The following is a 24,028-nucleotide window of genomic DNA, read 5'->3' on the forward strand; positions in this document are numbered from 1 at the left end:
TCTGAATCGAAAAATTCAACCGTGTGTTCCGTTTCCCAGACGGTTGATCAGTTGGTTAGTGGGTGGCGAAAAAGTGGTTAGAAATTTGGGAAAATTTTCTCAAGCGTACGAAGAGGTGTTTGGACGATTAATAAATTGTGTCAAACAAGTGGTAAAGGTGTAATATCGTAATGTTTTTTCTTCAACGGTTACAACGGTTTAATTTTTTCCAAAAGATGCAAAGTGCCACTGTGGTAACCTAGGGGAGACCGAAAGTGTAAAAAGTGACTTCGTTAAATACGGAAAAGAAAGATTAAAACAACAGTACCTGTGGGAATATATTTCTAATCGAAAAGAAGAAAACAAAGAAGAAAAGACGAAGGAAAAGAAGAAAAGAGCAGTCATAATGCACGAGGAAGCCACCTCGACGGCCAGTTCGTCCTCGCCGTCCTCTAACATCGTGTACGCCAACGGTGGCGGCCTGCTCATCTCCACCTCGCCCACGCCCGGCCCCGGTGGGGCCTCCTCGTCGTCCTCTTCCGCTGCGTCGTCCACGGTCACGCTGTACGATGTGGTGGTGCCGCAGGACCTACATGACACGGCCACCTTCCACAGTCATCAGCATCTCCAGCAGCAGCAGCAGCAACATTCGCAGCAGGCGTTGCAGTTGCCACAGACACCCGGGTTGACAACCGGAGTAACGAAAATCATCGTTACCGGAAATGGTGCTGGAACGCACCACAGTCTTCAGCAGCACCAGCATTTGCCACAAGGCCAACTGCAGCAGCATCATCATCAGCATCACCAAAACCATCTGCAGCATCAGCAGCAACACCAGGTGCACCATCAGCATCACCTAAACCAACACCATCATCACCATCACCAACAGCAGCAGCAGCAGCAGCACCATCATCAACATCATCATCACCATCATCAGCATCAGCCAAGTTCCTCGACGAATGTGATCGTCAGCGGCTCGAGTTCCGTGCCGGTTGCCTCCTCGGGTGTGTCGGACCTGCTGCTCGGCCAGGACCCGATCACGACAACGACGACGACGGCGACGGCCAGCACGGCCATTGCCACTCTCATCGCACTCGGCCCGGACGATGTGGTGGATTCCGTCATCGAGGGTACGGTCGTGACGGAGGACGATGCGTTGCTGAGTACGGATAGCCTTCAGCTGGCAGCTTCACTCGCCGCATCCAGTGTTGACGCGAGCGGCACCGTTGTGGACGAGGTGGGCGAAGTCGTTGGCTCACTGGTGGCTGGTGGTGGTGTTGGAAGCGCTCCGGTCCTCTGTGCAGATCTTCATCATCAACAGCCGCAGCAACAAAGTCAACTCCAGCTGCAGCAACCCAGCAGTTCCTCCTCGTCCAGTATTACGATCGTCTCGGAGACGACGATCCTTCCCATAGGTGGCGGTGGTTCGTCCTGCATCCTGGCTCAGACCTCTTCCCCTGCGTCATCGTCTAGTGTCGCCTCGTCATCCACGTCCTCCTCGTCCTCGTCGGCTACTTCTTGCGCCTCATCATCGGCTTCGTCCTCGTGCTCGATCGGGAGCACCACCACCAACACCACCCACGCGACGATGGTGGCGGTTACCGTCGGGAGCAGCAGTGGTGGTGGTGGTGGTGGTGCTGGCGTTGGGAACGGTTCCAGTGCGGAGGAGGGTTCCTGCGTCGTTATTTCGGAGCTGTCGGGCAATAACGACGCCGTACACCTGACCGAGCCGATCGAGGTCAAGATTCCGGAGGACGACGAGGGTGGCAGCTACGCCGAGGAATCCGACGGTAAGTCGTACATTTTACTTTCTTTTCTTTCAATATGCAATTGTCCAAAAGCATAGCCAATGATGTTTAGCTCCGAACTTCGATTGCGAATGCGACTGTCTACGACATAGTTACAAAAAAATGTATAAAATATTCGACTTATTTTTATTAGAGCAACAAATGTGTATTTATAAATTTTTCCAGAGTAATAAAAACATAATTGCGTACCCTTCATTACTATCACAAATATTTTTTAATATCTATATATCTGTCGTTGGGGTCCGCGACAGCCGAGCGGTAGCGCCGGTTAGAAAATCGGCCCATGAGCGCCGGGGCTCACCACCTCGACGGCGTGGGTTCGAATCCCAACCGAGACCGGACCCTCCCCTGTACGAGAGGACTGACTATCCACGTACACATAGGGTAAAAAGTCTCGTAAGCCCTTTACAGGGCAGGCATGACCAACAAGGTCGTTACGCCAAGAAGAAGATATCTGTCAAATGAATAAAATTTCTTAGGACGGCGAAGATTAAGTCAAGTGGATCGCTATGTGATGATCGTATTGATATTAATATATGACGTCGTGTTACGAATTACTGAATATAAGAAGAGTAGTTAAGTGACCGTTGATTATTCAAATACATTGTAACAAAAGATATAAGGTCATGAAACAATAAAATTCCTATCAACAGATTTTAGTCAAGCACTTTTACACTTGTAAAAGTGTAATCAAATAACAAATTATGTAATTAAAAAAATGGATTAAATATTTCCTGATATGTACTTTCTTTATACTGTACTGTATGCTGGAATGTTTAATGAATGAAATACTGTGTGCTGGAAAGTTGTTAAAATTGAAATGATTTTCCATCATAATATTCCGACGATGCAAAGTTAAATCAATAATCGAATTCATTCGTAGATTATACCTTTTAATTTTAAAAAATGCATAAGAAAAAACGTCACTTACATTATACACTTTTGACCGTATGTTGAATCCGTATGTTCAAAATAATCTACACATATATAATAATTTTAATATCTAATAATTTTTTCTCCATCTCACTTAAACTGACTCATCACTACCTTTCGAGAAAGATAGCTTTTATTGAAACTAGAAATTTGCTCGACAAACTTTTCATGCATAACAACACAGGAATTGGTTTAGGCAATGGGGTTATTTATTTATTTCGACCATGCTGGAATATTTTCCCGCTGTTCAGCGTTTTTTAGGCGACGCAAGCTTATAAACGAAAAATCAATGAAATTTTCTCGTCGTCCTATTTCAGTCGTCGGAAGCGGTGTGAAAATTGGATTTGCTTCTCCTCATCCGTCCAATGCGGGTGCGCGGGTGTGCGTGATTATGTTTGTTTGCCTTCGGTCTATTTGTGCCGTTGTAAGAGACTGTATTTTAACACTTAACAACGTTGGCATTTTATTGGGAACAGATTTTTATATATAATAACTTATAGTACTCAATTCAATGATACATGCACAAATGATATTCGCTGTCACTTTGCTATGGAAAACATGATATCCTTGGTTAGGATTTTCGGTGATTTTTTAAGACATCACAAAACGTCTTTCAACGTGGATTAATTGTGCTAAAGGACGTCACCAATAAAGTGGGTCAGATAAAGTTACATTTGATACTTCACAGGGCACGGAAAAATAACTAAAAATTAGAGTAAACTATTAGATGTGACCCTCGATTAAAATGCTAGAATTCGACCACATTCGAGTCGAAGTTCCATGTAAAATATTCCCCCCAGGCTACACCCAAGCAGAAAATTGGAAGGAAAATCTAACCGGAGGATGGTGGACCAACCCGCGAGCGCAAAGGATGCGACCGGGGACCGAATGCGCGCGGGCGAACCTTGCCCTAGTGGCAGTGTACTCGAAACCCTAACCTCAATACAAACGCTGAACTTGACATTTTCGGTCCAAGCTGGGAACGTTCCAGTTTTGTGCTCCTGACCTCCGCTTTTCCGTAGCAGGACGTTTGTGCTGGTGCGCGTGCAAGCCCATCGGTGCCCACCAACACCAGCGCAAGGATATCAGCCTAACCCAACGATGGGGCACTTGTGTGAGGCTGCCATGGAAATGGTCCTGCCTGGAGAACGTTGTTTACGGCCGTGCGGAGGAGATCCGCTGGCGACTAAATAAACGAGCGGAAAAGGCAAATCCGCGTTTGCAAGGGTGTGCGTTGGCACCGTAGTGTGGCGCTTCCGGCCACTATGTGTTCCAAGTGCGACAGTGTATGTGTGTGTGAGTGATGGAGCAAAGGGAAATAAGTTTTCCATTTTCCCGAACCCAAGCGAACCGAAATCGGGCGTACGGTTGCTTCTTTGTTGCTAACCGAAATGGCAAACCTGCCCCGAAAAGTAGGTCAACCACGTTTCGTGTCGCACCTCCTTTTTCCCAACAACTCCCGCTGGAACCTTCCGTTTCTCTGCTGTGTTTCTTGGGGACGCCGATGGAAGCTGCAGCAGAGTTCTCCACCAGAACGTTGTCTTTAACGTAGACTTAACCGAGCTTATTTACGTTCACCCGGGGAAGGGTCCGCAGCTGATATGAAACATTCCATGGAACTCGATTGAAGTTTTCCGAGTACAAAAAAAAAAAAAAAGATTTTCCATTCGGTAAACTAAACGATGCGGCTGTGAGAGTGAAAATTTGTTGACTAAGTTTTGTTCTTTCAATATGATCGTTATTCTGTTCTGAAAGCATGAATAGCATAAGAGCGTAACTATGTTTTTAAGATTGGGAAAACAATTTTTCTATCGTAATTATTAATGTTTTTTTTCTGAGTCATGCTGTACAGTAAAGTTTGAATAATTTCCGAGACATTTAAATGACGTTAAAAAATGTTAACCTTAACTGCGTTTTAATTCGTAGTATTTTTTGGTTTGGTAGTAACAGCCTCTCATCCATATGCATAAAATTATGGAAATGGTTAGACAAAGATGCACAAAATGTATGTAGCGTGTTAAAAGATTTTTATACAAAACAGCACGATAAGAATATTTGCTAACCATTTATGTAAGCTTTTCATGGTATGTCAAACGACACTTCTTCACCCAGGTGTGTAATCTAGTTTGCACTCGGTGTCCTAGAACCAACAGCGAAAGGGCACCAACTTGACCTTAACCAATAAAAGTTTCTATGCTCACCTTGAGTCTCGCGGGTTTGGGCAGTTTCCTTTTTTCTACTCACTCGAATTTTCCACCCATGACCGTGGTTGGGTCTGGTTCTCTGTGTGTTGGTTCGTTCGGAGTTTTCCTCGTACGCGCATGTGCGGACGAGGTGTACAAGCACCCTAGAAGGAAAGGCTGGGTGAATATTGCCCGATCAACTCCAGTCCAATATGTACGATTCCGGAATTCGACGACCTTACACAAGGATTTTCCGCGAGCCCCCCAAATGTGACGCTCTCGCCCTGGCGCTAACATTGTCCCCTTTCGACAGTACATGGGCCTATGGTCACAGATACACGCGATAGGCGTTGTGAGCCGGTGCAAGTGTAGGGCCTGTTCGCTTGGTACTATGTTATCAGCTAATTTTTCGCCACCCATACATCTACCTCTAGCACCCCAGCCTGCAACGCGTTACATCTCGGAGGCTTAGGTTCCACAAAGACTCCGCCTATTTGGCCACCGGGTTGTTTGACGCGCGTGGCAGCAATCGCAACGACTGGAGCGCTGGGTTGTGTTGTATGCTGACGATGATGATGCAATGAACAAGTGTGAGAGGTCTGCTCGTGACCTACTTTCATATATCTCGTGGAAGCCGCCTCGATTTCCGGACAGGCGCGGGCAAAACACGGTGGCGGGGGTAGAAATTTTGCAACGTGGCACGGCAATGAAAAGCGAACAGCTTTTCCGTTTTTCTCATCCCGCTCGTGACAGTGCTCGAAAATCGGTGCATGGATTTGGGTTTTTTTTTGCAACAGGAGCACCAAACTGATTGTAATCCTTCAGCCAGGGGGATGGGAAGCGGGGAGGAAGGATGAGGGATGTGAATGATGGGGCGGGACGACCGATGACCTAATTTACAGCCACACCATTACTCAGGGCGAGAAGATAAGGGTTTTAATTTCCTATCTCTGCCACCGAGAGAGTATTAAAATTTCCGTTCATCGCTGGAACCTGTACATGTTATAGTTTGTTTTATTTTTTCCTACTCAAGTTCCTTGCACCATTGAAAATAATGTTCCCCCAACGGATTTGTAGTGGCTGATGGCTTGACTACCTGTTGACATCGTATTGATCAATTTTAAGGACTTGCAATACGTTGTTTATATCGAAAAGTTATCCTACGTGCTCTTGCAAAAATAAAACAATTGGTTTGTCACTTATACAGAAAAATAGCAAGGAAAACACCAAACTCGTTGACCTTGTTTTTGCATAAATTTTTTGCCGATTTGAAAATCGGGAACGTGTAAACGATACACTTTCTCCAATTTTGTATGTTCAAATAATAATATACTAAGGGTATACATCATATTAATATATTTTTCATCACTTACACCATCCATTTCGATAAGAAAATTTAGAAAAATAAAACAAATTTTATCATGGTTCCTTCAGAATCCAAAAAAGAAATCCAGAATCGTTTCAATCATGTTAACCTGAAATTGTTTCGGAATAGTCATAAAGTGACTATTCCTTCCTTTGTTAAATTCCATCATTAAATTATATTTTGGCTTCATATTTTTCAATCAAACAAAAAACTTTATTGGGTCAAAATTGAAAAAGGCGTTTGAAGTTTGAAACATCAATAACAAAGTGTATGTCAGTGGTCGGTAAGCAATTTGGAGTAAAGAGCCTATTGATATGAATAATGGATGTTTGAAATGAAATATTTTCATTTTGAGATGAACCGTGTGAAAATTTGTCAAACAATTTACTTAAAACTACTAAGGGTATGGTGGACGTAGGACCTGCAGGTTCGTAACCTCTTAGCTCATCATTAAGTTGATCTTGCAGTCTAGAATAAACTATCCACTCGTATACTATTTCTTAATATTGCCTTTCGCTTTAGATTGATAATCTAAAAGTGTCCAGGTTTGATTTAATTAATAAGGCCTGTGGCGAACTTTAGTCTAGCTTCTAGTAGCTGAAACACACTAGTAAATGTTTAAATTTTTAACACAATTCTACTACGTTTGATAAATTGTCACTATAACATGACATCTTTTCGAAAGAAGCCTTTTTATACATTGAGTCCTTAATATTATTGAAATCTATTTGACGAACTATGGAATATTTATCCATTTCAACCACGTGTTATGCTTTGGAATTCGGAATAATAAAATACATAAGCTTCATTCAAACTTTGAAAAAAAAAAAAACAGATTTGGATGATTCTACAATGCCGGGTGGGTTGTCTTACTCGATCATCTCCCCAATGCGTGCCAACCTTAGCGGTCCATTGTTCTTGCAGGTCGCAATGCTCTCTACCGCACCACTACCTAGGTGTGCTGCTTTCATTTTTTTACCATTCGCTTTCGCGTTCCACGCTTCCAAATGAGGAGGAATTCACTTTCGTCCGGAGCCGGTTCTTTGTCGGAACCGGTTTTTCTTGTGCTTGTACCAGTGACCGTGTGTTTTAAGCCCGCTATGCAGAACTGTTCTCGTCGCGATCGGGCATCGAGTGTCGAGAGGGTTTCGGGGATGGGATTGTTGTTTCTGGTTATCCCCTTCGCGGTGCGGCCGCACCAAAGGGATTCTATGTGTTTGCATGGATATGTGGGATAAAGCATAGCATCAGTAACACACACACGCATAGCCATAGTTGGGAACCGGCAACAACATGGTGGACGGGAGCATAGCGGATAAAGAATCGTAAAATTAACGGCGCTACGATGGAATGGGAATCAAAACATAAGGCAAACTTACGTAGTTTCTTTCAGCTATTCTTAGCATCTACATACATAATGAGGGAATTTTTCTTTCCCTGTTTACGCAATATTTAATGCCGCTGTTTCTAAGGGTAGATTGCTAAATTATATGACTTTCGAAAAATACATGTATTTTGGTATTTTTGTGTGTAGTTCTTATCCTCACCCAGTTTTGAAACCTATGATTGCCGCTTGGCAAGAGCATCTTGTTTTCGGACGCCGAAATCGATATATTGATCGGGCGAAAGAACTAAACTAGCGTGTCTAGCACCTCGTTTGAATAATGTATTTAGAATTAATATGCAGGAGCTCACTACGTATTATGTAATTTACGCTTAAATGTGGCTATATGAAAAAAAAAAATTATGTTAACGTGTTTTTCTTGTTGACTTTATTCCTTTGCCCATTGGTTTGTTCGACAAGTTCATAATTGTATATAAATTTGGAAATAGAGGATCAAACCCTCGGCCTTTTTCGATGTTTTTTCGATACCAAATAATAAGGATTCTGTTACAGGAAATTTAACTATTTTTGACAACCCATACATAGACTATGCTTTTTTAATTTTTCTTTCTTATCACAACGCTTCATGCATTCGACAATATTATTCAACATAAATTTTGCGGTGTGATTTATTTGTCTGTAATGTGACCACACACTCGATATGCTAATACAGCGTTTCTTATCTGTCACCGTTTGTCTTACCGGCACAAAAATGCATCAGTTGCTCGTGGCGGCTGCTGTTGAATATATTTACAACCCTCCTGGCCAGACGCATCGAAATCGGCCATCGGCCAGTGACATCGTTTCATTTAAATGGAATGCATTCGCGTTGGGATACTTGCGAGTGGAGTATCTCATCCAGTTCGGTTGCCGAGGGCGGTAATTGATCGACTATCTAGGCAACCAGCTGGGCGACAATAACAAAAAACAAATTATCCAGTGAGATTCCATCCGCAAGCAATATACAATCTCCGGCAAGATATATTTTCGACTGTACCACCCACAAGTTAACGTAATTGATATCCCGAGGGTTTTATATCGATCGCTATAAGAATCCTTGAGCGTAGAAGAAATGGATGCAACTTGGCTGGCACTGCTGACCACAATAGTTCGGCAGCAGTCCAACGGGTCATAAGGTGTCTTATTCTTTCTTCGTGGCGCACGGGTGTAAGAGAAACCGAGAGTGTCGTTCCGTTTCTGCCGGCAGACGGTTCTTTTCAAGGTGAACCGGTACCGGTGGTGCGAAGGTTTGCCGCTCGACTGCCAATGCTCTCTCGGTCCAATGCTTCCTGTCCGGTGGTCTATTCCTTGTCCAACGGCACTGTGGGACTATTTGATGTGTTTGGTAAACAAGGTTCACAATGTCACATTGTCGGTCGAACAAGACAAATGACTTAAGGCATCAAAAATAAAAAAAATGATAAAGTCAAGTTATTTAATTTCCCATGAACATGTAAAACAATAATCCACAAATGAAAGTTCATTAACATGACTATTGGACCAATGTTCATTAATACTGACTATTGTTTTCGACTCTTTACAAAAGGATGCCTTTATAACATGATCTGGTACTCCAGGTTCTTTGGATTTATCTTTTATTATTTTTATTTTAGAATTTATGGATCTGACCATTGACGCAGTCGATGAAATGTTGGAGAAACTATTGCAGTATACACTCTCGAGCTGAACTATGTTTTATACTCTTGACACTTTCATAAACACCTGGAATTGTAAAAGTTAGATTGTCCTTTTGTATTAAACAACAAGTTTTAAATATGAATTTATCGAACATATGTAAGATCTCGACTTAGGAAAACCCTTTCTAATTTCTACAATTACTCAAAAAACAAATTCTATTTATTCTGAAATGAATAGTGAATATTGTGTGTCGAGTCTCCCTATCTTAATGTGCTAATTTATTTTTATGTCGAACTTTGGTCTTATGTAAAACTTAAAAAAAAAATTTTACCGATTCTCTTAATTATCCATTGAATCCGTTCAACTATTCGAAAATGGTCTGATCGATCAGTTTTCAGTGTTATATTTTAAGCGTAGCAAACGGTTGGGGGAATGCAATTCTTAACTAAAATAATAATTTCCCTAATTCCTTCATATTGCTTTTATACGCAATTTTGGAGATTTTTTTTTTGTGCTTTTTGGTTTTGTGCACTTTTCCGTACTTGCAAAAACGTGCAACATCGAACAGGAGTAAAAATTGTACACTAAAATCTATTTATTTCCCACGACATGTCCCAACCTGCAAACTTTCCTGTCTAGGCACCTTGTTTCTGCCAGGGGGTGAGTTTGGAAGTGTGTGAGTGTCGATTGGTCGGTTCTGGTGCTTGTTCACCGATGGCATTTTACAACCCCCCCATTCGGGCGCGTGTGTGATCATGCGATCGAATCTGAAAACTAACCTCTGCCGGGAGAACGAAGATGTAGAACGCTTCGAATCTCGTGAACGTGTCGTAAACTTCTCACAAACCGACGACGTTCCGCGACGACGGGCGTGTGTGTAAGAGGCAGTTCTGAGCAACCAAAATTGACACCGAGGTGACGAGGAACTGGTGACGGATCCGCTGCCGTGTGCTCTAGGAGGGTAAAACAACAGAGTGGATCGAGCCTGAGTAGGCCAATTGCACTAGCCCGTTTTTATTGCCAAATACACTCACTATCTCGCATGGGCACACACACACAACGGGCGGAGGAGTTGGGGTGGCTTACCGTCATTACGGTAGAGGGATTGATGAAGGTGGTTGCGTCCGATAGTTGCGCGTGTGCTGCGATGTGAGCGCGAACGAAACTACTAGCTCACTACTATTGTTATGGTAGTAGTCGCCGACATAATGGTCTCTATTAGTGGGTTGTTTTTTAAAATAATTTTCTCACCCCAAGCGGCACGCAGGACTAACAACTATGATGATGATGATGATGATGATGATGACGGCAGCGATCATCTTGGTGGTGTGGTATTGGTGGACCACTATCCGAGCCTGCCTTACGTGTTTAGAAAATAGATAGGACAGGAAGGGGGGATGGCAACAAGCTAGCCACTTCTGTTCCATCGACTATGGTCCATAATGGGATAGTAGAGACGCCGCTTCTCGCGTGCTTGGTCGGCCGTGCGGTTCGGGTGCTCGCTAAGCAGTGCAGGTAGTTTCTATCAGATGGCGCCACCGGTATCGATCGTTGCTGTTTTGTCCAAGAATTAACCTGAGTTATTCCACGGAATTTTGCTAGTTGGATGGATAGAAATAGTTGATGTTACATAATTTTGTTTCGGTAATATAATTTTTCAAAAGATATAAATGCTTAAGTTCAGCGCTGGCTTGGTTTAATTATTATTTCGTTCTTAGTTTATTATACATTTAATTTACGATGTTACCAAATATAGTGATATAATCCGTGTTATGTATCTTCTTGAAAACTTGTCAGTAACGACCAACCAAACATGTTAGATTAAAATGGATATGATTTATATGTTTGGTTTACTGTTAGTGCACAATATGGAAAATGAATCATTCGTTCCTAGGATATGAATACTTTGAGATAAATTGCCAACTCGTGAAACATGGTTTATGTTTATTAGTATCAATAATTTGGGGTTAGTTCAAATTAACACGAATTATTGGTCAATTGTTGTTCGACATTTTCCTTCAAAACTTTGAACTAGACAAAAAAACTGCATGGAAGCACACAGGGACGGGTTGTTCCGGTCCTTGCAGCAGGCCTATCGATGCCTATCGGTGTTAGTGGGTCACCTAGTAACCGTGAACTAGTAATCAACCTGGCAGTTGTAAACCCGAAACCGGCGACCTACTCTCCCGGCAGGACGACGGTGTCGACCGATCGTGGCATCATGTGAGCGGCGCTCACAACTATTTGAACGGGGCGACAATAACGAGCACTAAGAACGGAAGGAGAAAGCAACAAAAGGCAGGAGAATGAGCGAACCTTCGCCTAAGTTATAATACAGCTTATAGCGTGAGATCTCAGCTTGCCGCCTTACGGCACCGTCCTTCTTCTTCGTTTCCAACCCTGCTTGAACTCGATTAGTTCTGTTCTAGTTTCGTTTCGTCCCATGTGGACGAGAAGGAAGCTATCCATCAAGTAAAATTTTAATCATGAACGAGTAAACCCCCATGACGAGCCTCCAGTATGTTCCCTCCTTTTGCTTTGGAATACTGTACTATGAATACATAATTCAAATTACTCCTTTTGCTGTCCCTAGCGTATGGGGATATGAATGGAAGTTTTGATGACCTACATTTGTATTTGTGTTCAGCTCTGTTAAAGTAAAAGGTATAATTATGAACAGTACCATTTGTAATATTATGTAATTTTCCAAATAAATTTCGCTTATACAGTATACGTTTTGGGATTTTTATACATTCTGTTTTTTACGGTGGGGGCGCATGGTGTCCCACTTCGTATTTTTTTTTATATGCTGTATTGTCGCACAGCTGTATATTTATTAAACTTATGGAGTGAACAGGAGTTTTTTTTCTAAAACCATAAATTCCATGTTAACTCCGGGCAACCACACATCCTGATTCTAGGTCAATGGAATCCGTCTTTGCTGGTGAGAATGAGTGGAAAAGTGCAATGAGAGTGGAAAATACACGCGGGCGAGTCCTAGAATAATACCCACAATAAGGTAAAAAATGAGTCCCGTTCGCTTGAGGGGAGTCAACTCAGAGGGGTATTTTCTTCGTAACAAACATTGGGAACTCACTACGCGGGGGTGGCCAAAGCTGCAGCCACGTGGCGCGCACCGTAGCTTCTTCAGTTGTTGCCGGCTTGCTTGCCACCCGGCGCCCGCTTCGGTCCTGCGTTCGGATTAGCCTCGTTTTGTTCGTGCCTCCCAGCGTTCGAGGCATTGGTGTTGGTTTTAGTGAGTTGCATAGTTGTATATAGTACACCGCAGCTCCGCAGCGCATCGTTGGTGCTCGTGTACGTTGGTTTTTCTAGAACTAGGTCATGGTTGCAGCAGTAGCAGCAGCAGCAACACCAGTAGCAGCTTGTCGTTCTATTTTGAACAACGCCTATCCACCGACACACAAACACCTTTAGTAGACTGCGCCAGCACGACGTTTTCTCGTTCGTTCGGCACCGGCTCGCTGGAGATGGTTCGAACTCAATTCTTCGCCTAATCCTACGTGTACGTTGCAAAATGTCGAAGAGTGCAGCTTTACCTCCAACCGAACTTCGTTCGTGCGTCGTATGCACATTGCTGTGTGTGGGAAGGACGCCTTGTAATTACACTCAAACACATACACACACACCCTCATGGCACACACTACTACATGTTACGATGCAACTTTGCTAATGCATTTTTATTGATCGTGTTCTACTTTTTGTCGCTTGCTTTGCAGTAATTTGGCCTGCATGTGTGTTTGTTGGGATATGTTTTTAGAACAGCTGTTATCACGGATAAAAGTTTACGCTTAAAAGTTCAACCAAATCGTCGCCGATAAGCAGCAAAGGTATGGTTTTAGTGCAAATGTTAAAGGGCTTTTTGGCAATTTTTGCCCAAATTGTTTTCTTTTTGAGCTTTTTGAATACTTCGATTCGATGCATAATTGCCGATTCGAACCAAATAATGGTTAAAAATTAATGAAATATATTATTTTCATGAAGTACCAGGCTGCTCCATTGACGCTAACTGCAGCCAAATTGAGTCACTGTAAAAAATACAATCAAATAAATAAGCCATTATACGACGTAACGCAATAAAAAAAGTCATTCCACGGCGCCAAGCGTCCAGAACAACAAGTTGATGAAATTGTATAACAGCATGGCGGTTGTAATGGTGTTTTTTAATCTACCCTTACATTATCGGAAGTACTCAACCTGATAACCGTTATGTAATGATAACGCGATGATAAGAAAGAAAAAATGCATCTATAGTGCACTCTTTGATTGAACGTCCATTGCTTAAACCAGGGGTCGGCACACGGTTCCTGTAAGAGGTCAGTTGTTAAAAAAGAGCCTGAAACCGCGGGCCAGATGCCTTTAAGGATGTCTTGATATTGTGAAAGTAATATTAAACCGTTTTAAAAATGAGTATCAATTTTTTCTATCAGTTAACATGAGATAAAATATTTCAAAGCTACACTTTTCGCTATTAATTTTTATACTTCTTCTCGTTAATTTTTTTATTTTTTCAATATATTGATCTTTTGCGGTGCTTAAAATTAGTTTATTTTGTCATACTAGAAAATAAATCATCGTCTCATCTTTTTTTTTTATCATAGAAAGGTTTTACTGGCGTGCTCTCTGTTATTAATAATAATTCAGCCTCGGGATGTATTGAATATTGTGAACATTTCGTAACGGTGTCGATAATTGCTTCAATTGAACATAGTTACTGTGGGTTCAAAGGTAACATGATATTTAGTCGCTGAATTCATACAACTGGCAAATTTTAAATCAATAATGAGTAGAAATGCGTTGCAAAAAGTCTAATAAAAGTATATGTAGAAGTCGCTTGGTATTTGAACACCTTGTTTAACAGTTTAAATACACTTTATCAAGGAAAATACGTGTGTGATATAGTGAACAAATCCGACCAGGATTGACATGGGTTTTTCGTATGTAGTACTAAAATACTACTAACACACACATAATGGGAAACTAATTTTCAATAATTCTATAAACATTTTCGAATCACTACCCCGTGGTTATTTAATGATGATGAAATGGATGATTTATACAAAAGAATTCAAAAATTACCTTCATTGTTATAGAACGTTAAAGTTATTTTATGAGATTAAAAAACAACCGTTACTAATGAAAGACAAGTAGCAATTAAAAAATCTTTAAATAAATATTTATTACAATTAAGCAGATTGTAGGGAAAAGAATGAATGAGAAGAAACGAAACATTCGCGACTTTTACTAAGTTAAGTTGGTAGGCAAACCCGAAAGGCAGAACAGAATCGTGTACGAGCGAAAAGGAAAGAATTTCTCATTTTGGTGCTCTTTAACCCTCCTTCCCCACCCTATTCACCATCCCTCCCATGTCTTCTTTCACCTCCTACAACCAGCCCTGGGACTAGGACCGGTCCAACTGACCAAACGGTAAATCGATTTTGTGCTACACGGTGTCTTTTCTGTTTCCGAAGCAGTGCGCGTCGTCCTTGGCCTACTAACACGCATTCCGATCGAGTCGGGTGCGTGTGCAAAAGAGACAGTCGGAGCGGTAGAGCAAGCGAGTGAGAGAGCGAACATGGTCGTGGGGGGGAGCTATAAGAACAACATCTACTACTCTCGCGGAGTGCGTGCGTTGAGGCAGAAGGGAAAGAAGAAGAAAAAAAATAACGCACGCTCACGCACACCCCAACAACAGTCGTCGAAAATTTATTTACATTTCGGGTGCGTCGTCGCCGTGACTGAGGACCTGAGCTGAGGAACGGCTGCGAGGACCGTTGATGAACGCGAACATGAACGAAACGATCGACGTACCGACAGGGAACGCGCTATAGACGTCGGCAAAAGATTATAAACCAACGACAGAAACGTAAAGAGCAAAAGAGAGCAGCGCAAAATCAGATGCAAAAGGCGTCCATCATCATATCACGGGCAATAGTTACGCACTTTCGTCGGGCATTCGGGCAAGCCGTCCTATGTTTGCCGTGGTGTATTTTTCTGGCCTACTCTTCTTCAATCGCGCGCATCCACTTGTGGCGTTTTGTTTCTGCCTTTATTATTTATCAAAACCCCAGAGTCGATCCAAGCAAGGATTCGAAAATGCATTGAAATTATTTTCTCGTCTAATTATGTTGGGCACTAATGATACTATGAAACTAATGATACTACCATACACTTAAAATAAAATTATAAAAAACACGGTGTTGCTTGAAAATTGATAGTTGACTGCTATCAATTACAATGGTTTTCGCCAGTCTACAATCAAGAAAAAAATATTCAATTCCGGATTTTTGATTGGTAGTTTAAGTTTTTCTATACGTTTAGTTTTTTTTTTAATTTTGTATTCTCTCCTTTTCTACAAATATCATGACAGGTCAAGACAAAGCAAGATAGTGCACTTTGTACTTATGGACATTTCCCAACCTAAGAGAAGACCCGGTTGACAAAAATTCAATTTTTTTGCAGCTGTCATGTAGTTACAGCAAGTTTTTCGATGGCAGATTTCAGCAAAAATTTAAATTTCTGTCAACCGGGGAATAATCTTACAGGCTTACGAAAATCTTCAGTTTGTTTCACTATTGGATTGATCTAAATGTGAAGATATGTGTTTATTTTTTGTTAATGAGCGCTTTAGTTTCAAACCGTCCGAATTTGCGGTTAACCGTGCGTAAAATTAAAGTTTTTTATATATTATCTTCAATTCTCTTTATTATTTTTACTACCTAATAGATTTTTCGAAACCCTAACTAATCCTCATGAATCTGTCTTGAATCTTTCACGAATCCTTATGGTTCTTTGATTGGCATACATCAAGCAACAAATGAAAAGGGGAGCCTCTCTTCTTATTATTTTTTTCTTCTTTTCGAACTTCAATTGTTTATTCTTTTAATATTTATGTATTTTTGAGAATGATGAATCCCTCATTAACACGTTAGGCTGATGTCAGTGCATGGTCGCACGATATTTTATCGGACGTCAGGTCCACCAATGTTTCTATAGTTTTTCAAATCCTAAGAAATTAAATGAATTTAATTAATTTACCTAGATAAGAACCACGACTCCGAGTTTATAAAATCCAACTTTGTTGACAGATAAAATCAAACGATTTTGGTTTTATCGTACGATAAGAGCGTGCAACAGCTTGCAGCTGTCAAATCCCATACATTTTGGTCTGTCAAAACCTGACGTGGTAAAACACTGACACCAGCCTTAACTGCCAAGCGTTTTTAGCATACTTTGTTAGTACAATCTTTTTTAATAAAATTTGTAACTTTATTAATCCAACGATTTTTGAAGGCTAAGCACAAACTCTGCTTCCCAAAGAATTAATATTAAATATTACTATAATTTGTAAGTCACATTTTCATTTATTTATGGGTCAAAAACTTTTTAGAACTGATTGCTGATGTCACCCACTTTTGGATGACATGGCAGTCAACGTGTTAAAAGATTCATGAATTTCAAAACAAAGAGTCATTCAGGTTGATGAATCTGAAGCGAAATTAGACAACTCTAATGTAAACCTTTCATATTTTACCAATGATCGAATGTTAATTTTACAATTATGTACATTCATTTAGAGGCTTCATTAGAAAGACAAACTAGTACATATGACTTTTTAAAAAATAAATGAAATTCGACTATAGAGTTAGTGGGCAAAAATTTTTTTTTTAAGTTTTTCATTTCCTACTTTTTGGCTTTCCTAATATTTATCGGGCCTCCATTGGACACTTTCTTCTGTTTGGTCTTATCTTAAATGAAATAGCTTCTGTTCTGATTTAGTTGAAGTTGCGTGACCTTCGCTGACTGCTGGTTGAAAATAGTTTCAGAAAATAACAAAAATCCCAAACATTATCTATATTGGCTGCTGCTATCTTTGCGCGGAATTCAAGAGTAAAACGGGTTTAGTAATAACAATCTTATTGGCCAACACAACGGTGTTTCGAACTTTTCTTAATTACCTATCATAAAAATAGCCGTACGCACGTTTTATGGCCCCGTCCATTCATCCGTCAAAGCACGATGGGACACTGTTGAGTCAGGCCTTTTCTCCGTCCCACGTGGATGACCTTGATCTCGATTTTCTCGCTGAGGCTTCAGTATTTGATCAGATGAGGGGCAACTGTGTCAACGTAGAAAACGCAACCCCCTTCCCTTCTGATTAAGGGAAATTCAAATAATCAGGTAGAGAAGTTTTTCGAGTTCGTGGGTGGAAGAAGAAAATCTACGAATTCCTTAAAATGAAACCAAAATGAAGGCTTAGAAGCCTCGCGGGCCCTTTCATTAGCGTATTGCGTGGACGTGAATTGTAATCGTAGTACGTGTTTTCTATACCAACTAGGACAGGTCTCTCCTTTCCAAATGTTTTCTCCCCCTATCACCCAGTCCGTCGTTCTTCTTCCATCCATTTTTGGATGTTTTCGATTTTACGTTCGTGAACGAATCAACACTCGAACTGTTTTTGGATTGTTCTCTTTGCCGCCGGATAAACATTGACACCAAAACCGACTAACCTTGACTGACTTTTTGTGGCGTAACCACCTGTGTAAAGGTGTTGGTGGTAATGTACGTGAGGTGCACTGCATTTCGTTAGTATGCGTTTCCATGCGTGCCTTATGCTGATATTACACTTCTACCGCAAGGATTAATAACTGTAAGCTTTCTTAGAATAATCCATATTTATTTTCAGTTTGTTTAGCATAACTGTTTGTGTTATTCAAGGGCTATGGTGCTGCTTTGTAATTTCTTATTTAATTTTTTATGAAACTTCATATTCAATAAGTTTATCCGCCTTACAGCGTTTTACAGGTCACCTAGCAATCGGGGCAGTGTATGTAGAACATCAAGAATGATAGCCTACTGCAGAGTATTTGATGTAGAATAGCAAAACCCACAAGTGGCAACACAAACCGGTAAGTAGAATATCCATCACTTTCTAGGATCTACCAGAATGAAAGTTGTCTCATGGATGTTCGAAGTAGAGACGACCAATTGAGAGGTACAGGATAAGGTAGGCTATGATCGCTTTTTCGCATCAGAAAACGAGCGCGAATCACAACAATGCTCGCAAAAGTATGTTTTCGACCGGAAAGCGATTTTCCCCTACTTTTACCTGCACCCCTCAACTCGTCGTGCCTACTTCGAACATCCACGCGACAACTTTCATTCTGGTAGATCCTAAAAAGTGATGGATATTCTACTTACCGGTTTGTGTTGCCACTTGTGGGTTTTGCTATTCTACATCAAATACTCTGCAGTAGGCTATCATTCTTGATGTTCTACATACACTGCCCCGATTGCTAGGTGACCTGTAAAACGCTGTACTAATGTTCAAGCTCATCAATTTTGTTGTATTAAAATTAACGCGATTGATGTTGCTCCAACAATGAAAATTTTTTAACATCATCGTGCGACAGTTCACGCGCCATGTTGATCTATGCTGGCCATCACGAGTTTTCATGAAAAGCAAATGGTGATGTGGTCCAATATGCATACACAACGCAATGGCGTAAATATTAACGCACTGCGGAAAAAAGGTGTTTTTTGTTGCTGTTGTTTGTGTTCAAAGCAAACAAAAAAAAAAACATAAAAAAACACCTGGCTGGGGGAGACTTGAAGTGCCATTAAATGCATTTTATTTACTGTCTGACCATGACATAAATTACATTGTTTTTGCTCATTCTCACTTTGCATCTCCCCGATGCCATTTATTACCACTACTGCTGCAACCGTTCGCTAATGCTTCCATTACTAACACTTCGGGGAAGGTTTTTCGAGCTGGTTGCGATTGTTATTGGCTCGACGATGGCGTGCAAGATGCAATCCTTCTTCTTGCGTCAAATTGTGTGCAGCTCCAGCAGAGTCATTTCTGTGCTTCGTAACTCGTTTTTGGATCTAAAGATGAGTCTAACTGTTCGTTTAATCTTAGTACATTTGCTTTGTGTGGCATTGCTTGGCTAAACAATGTTAATGATAATCACATACGATGACTATAACAAACAAACCGAATGTAGAAGAATACTGTCATTTTTCAATGTTTCAATGGATGAATAAATTTCTTTTGGGTTCTGGGAATAAAGTGAAATATCAACGCCCATCTTCAGCGACCTTCGAAGTGTTTATACGATATTAGCTCTTTTTTCCTGATTAGTGTTAAAGTGCTTACCTCGCTGGTGATTTTATATCAACACTACATAAAGCTTTTACTTAATTTTTATGTTTGGATCAGATGAAACATGGAACAAGAATGTCATTGCGAATCATCTGGTATCCTTATTAAATGTTGTTATATGAAACACACATTTGTAAAATTATATCAAACAACGACCAATTAATGATGGCTGGTTTTGCATACCTGCTTTTTTGTTCAGCTTCTTTTCTCATAACCATCCGATTCCCTCCTTCCATGATCCTAAACACCTTCGTCCGCCTGCGTTGACGCTGGGAACTTGAAAAGAAAGTGAAAATGGTGTCACTGCCAACAGGTTAGTAGGCCAGGCAGTGACGTCGTGTGAGTGATCGTAATACAATGTGGTGGTGTCGAATGAAACAGCACTTTGGCGGGCGCATGGAGCGAATAGTAGTATAAGAGAGGTCTTTGAAGCATAAAACCGGTGCTAGCCGGTAGTAGGTGATGGCCTAAAACACTATTTCCAAAAGCGCAATCAAAAGTCCAACATGTACCTTTAGTACATCATTTTTCAACTAGTAGTAATAAATGGATTCTGCGTGAAAAACAAACCTACGCGGCGTAAGATTACCTACAAACATTATTCAGTTATGAATAATAAAAGAAATGATTTTAATGTTAATAAAATCATTCATTAACTTGATCATCGGTTTGGTGTAAAATATGAATGCTTGATAATGACTGCGCCAAAATATATGCAACTGTAGCAACATCCATGGTTGATAAGTTTTTCTGCGGTATGCGGAGCAAAAAGTTTAAGTATCCGAAAAAAAATTTATGACTTTTACATTCATCATAGCTAGGCTAATACGAATATTTGTTCTTTGTCCGCCTGTGATGATTCTGTGTTGAAGATGAAATGGCATTATAAATTTTAAAGTTTCTGTTTATTATTGTTGTTGTGCATTAATTTTCCCTGTGTATGTACAGGGAATCAACATTTTCATCCATTTTATATTGTTCCGAAAGGATCAGCTTCTATGTTGCTGTTTAGACAATAATTGGTAGAACAAAAAAAAGCAAACATGAACACTGGTCCGTAAAGGGTTAAATGATAACAGCGTAGAAGGGAGTAGTACACTAACTCATAACATATTGGATAGATAATGATAGTGTAGCTGAAAAGCAAAAAAAAAGGAAAAACATAAACGGTGTTGAACATCCAAACAACCCACCTCAACAACGACGCAATAAAGAGATATCACTCTCACTTTCGTTTCGGTGTCTTCCCCCACGCTCCTCACACAAACCCCTCTCTAACCGGATATACACCTACGCTACTTACAGTTTGTCAGCTTTTTCGGAAAATGATTCCGATCGGAAGTGGAAGCATGTTCCACCATTGACTTTCGGTGCGGTCAGAGGATGGTGGGAGGTGGGCGTTGGTTGATGCGGTAATAGCTGCGCAACCTACAAAATGGGTGGACTCTTTTCATATGCACCTGTTGTTGTGTGAGTGTGTTTGCGTGTGGGCACGCGTTTATATGCGCTCTAATGATAGTAACAATAAGGAACGATGTGTTGCTGTTCAGGTGGTGGTTGGGTGCAACTTATCCATAGTTTTCCACCACCCCGCCGCTTGCTTCCGGTTTGTGATCTCCATTGTTTTACTTCCTTCGCGTGTGTTCTGCGTTCTTGCACACTAGGCTGCCTGTTTTTTTTTCCGTTTTGCCCATTGTGTAATGCAATAAAAGCGCGAGAAACTGGTTGCTCTTGCGATTGCAGAACGGCATTTGGGTTAGTGTCAGAACGCTTTATCCATTGTCTTCTCGCACTCTATTTTCCTTCGTTTTCCTTAATCTTCCCTTTCTTTTTTTGTCTGTACAACCGCGAGGTTTAACATTTTTGATCTTATCTACATTTTCATGTCACCCTCGAAAATGGGTTGGGGGAATTAGAACTATGCATTCGTTTTTCTCGCCGTACACGAGAACCAGTTTTGGGCTTGATTTATCAGCAATTGCACGTAAAGGCATGTTTTGATTTTTTATTGTTCGTATGTGAGTTTTGTACTATGTAATGCTTGTTTTCACTTTTTCGATGTTTCATTTTACGAAAAATAGAAAAAGATTTTGTTTTACGAAAAATGCTTTTCTTTTCTCAAGCAATATTTTTTTCTTGAGCAAGTATAATGATAATGATAATAGATGAGTGATAATGGTTTCGATATCATACGATCTAACATTTCAATGAAAATAAATTTTGAAGTTAAATTAATCCATGTTAATCGGCGTTTTATTTATTATTTTTGACTATTTCAAGACATTTTTGAGTCGTTTTGGTGCGTTTTAAACACTACCAAGAGGAAAAAAATAATACTCTGAAACCCTATGACGATGGAACGTTCACGAGTTGCATAAACACACCCTGACCGCGGGCCTCCTAAAAATGGATCGCTGTGCTTTCCCGCCAGGTATGGATTTGATTAATGTAATGCCAACCTGGTATCGGTTCTTTTGGGTGTCCAAACTCGGACAGGCAGCGCGATTAAATTCGGGGGACAATTTACACGACTCAGCTCTACGTTATTACGGGTTCACAAGCGCGATCGAACACACAGCTACGCGATCACGATCTCGTAACCGTATGTGTCAAAAAGATAGCCCATTTATCGGAACTTAGCACTTACGGGCGGCATGCGTAGGTTTGGAGTACTCTTAAACTTATTTTAAATGTGGTCATCTAGTTTTATGATAACCAAGGAATAAACTAGATATTTCATGGTGTAAAGTATCAAAGAAAAGTTATTCAAATATATAACTTTATTTATTTATCGTCATTTTCATCCAATTTTCGATGGTTTACGCATACCTCCTGTTTAAGATAACATCAGTTCTTCAGTAGACGAATTTGGATAATGCACGATTCAGCAAAGCTGTCTGCATCGGTTTCGGGTGCTAATTTGTCTTGACGTGGCCTGACACCTCGGTTACAGCCAAGACAAAGCAACGATAAGGTTAAAACCTTCAAAGCGATTTCAGCGAGGTGATGAGTCTCCTCTGTGAACGACACGCTCTGTTTCGTTTGGTGTTGATGGTTATGGCTTATAAACAATACATTGTGAGAACATTTCGGGGGCCATTTTGTACAAGTCGAAAAAGATTTTTCGTTTTCAGTTCATTCATTTTCCAACAAAGGTACTCAAATATATAAAAAAGCATGGGTATTCTTATTCAACTTTAAAATAAGCATAGCTGGACAATTTATGTTGTTTATATTAAAGTTAAGACCTTCAATTATGCTGTACGGCTTATAACTTTGTGTAACATAAGGCAATGGAATAATGTTTTTGGGGGTTTCCGGAGTTTCAATCACAATTATTGCCTACCCTCGTTAAGTTCTCTTACGAGACTTTTTCCCTTTGTGTATGTGGCTAGTCAGTCATCTCGTACAGGAGAGACTTCGGTTTCATGGGCCGATTTTCTAACCGGTTATTAATGCTAGTAAATAATTAACAGTTAATATCATGTAGTTGAGAATGTGAATTTCAATGAAATTTAGACCAACTAATCCAAATGGTTTTAAAAGTCTACCAGCTTTCTTATGGTTGAGTTTCCTTCATTTCTGGTTGAGTTTGGCCATTATCCGCCCACTTCCAGAAGAAACTAAAATTAAAAACAAATAGTTGAAAGTTTGCAGTACGAGTGCTAGCCGAATGAGCAAATTCTTAGCAATTTACAAGAAAACAAAAAATATGCATCACTCAAAGAGAGCGTAAACTTTGCCTTTTGATGATGTGAATTTTCGTGGCACTTTCCATTTATGCTTACTACCAAAGGGCCAGCGAAGAGCCCCTAGCAAAAAACAACGGGCAAACAAACCAACCGGAAGCGGTCAAGCGAAAATAAAAGGAAAACTTTTCCTCTTTCACCGCTGCCCGGGCTTTTGCCAGTGGTCAACTTTTCACCATCCAAGCATGGCAACCGAAGAATCACTTGAAGCGAATTGCGAGAACGGTCAGTGTGCTTTCTTTCCCATTTTCCACCGAAAAGATGACAGAAAAAGTCGAGCCGTGCCGTGTTTTGCCCTCGCAGCCCTTTCGCAGCTCGCGACGGCTCGGTTTGTTTTACTTTTCGTTGCATGCATTGTAGTGCCTTCGGTAGCGAACTGGCGGAAAAAGAATGGTTTTCGCAAGCACTTGACGGTTTTTGTTTCCGCCCTTTTCGCGGCAAACATCCGACGCTGAAGGCCGTCGATTTGGAAAGAAAGCGCCGCAGCGGTACTTTCTTTCTTGCACTCGGTGGAAATGCTTTCCCCGTTCTAGGCAGTTGTTGTTAAGTGTTGTTTTGTTGTGGGTCAAAAATGCTCTGCTAAGGAGAATTATGCAGCCACCGCTTCGAGTATAACATTTCACCAGAGCTGATTCACCGCCTTTACGTGAGCGAAAGTGCTTCTGGGTGTGCATCTTATGCTTATGGTTTCGTTCCTGTTTTTTTTTGTTGCACTTTTGTGCTGATTTGAACGTTGCCTTGCTTATATTTGCAATTGCCATCTCCTGCAAAAAACAAAAATAGTGTCTATCTGGCATGGAAA

General features: G+C 40.8%; 1 protein-coding gene across 1 annotated transcript in view; it reads left to right on the plus strand.

Moving 5' to 3' along the window:
- Positions 1-306: 306 nt before the first annotated feature.
- The window catches only part of LOC131285438 (nuclear hormone receptor FTZ-F1-like), a 101,949-nt gene continuing 78,227 nt past the window's right edge, over positions 307-24,028 (plus strand). Inside the window, exon 1 of the mRNA XM_058314297.1 lies at positions 307-1,769. Coding sequence (XP_058170280.1) covers positions 386-1,769 — 1,384 coding nt within the window. The 5' untranslated portion in view covers positions 307-385. The remainder of the gene's footprint in view (positions 1,770-24,028) is intronic.

This window comes from Anopheles ziemanni, chromosome 2 (assembly GCF_943734765.1).
Source record: "Anopheles ziemanni chromosome 2, idAnoZiCoDA_A2_x.2, whole genome shotgun sequence".
In the NCBI taxonomy this organism is placed as follows: Eukaryota; Metazoa; Arthropoda; class Insecta; order Diptera; family Culicidae; genus Anopheles; species Anopheles ziemanni.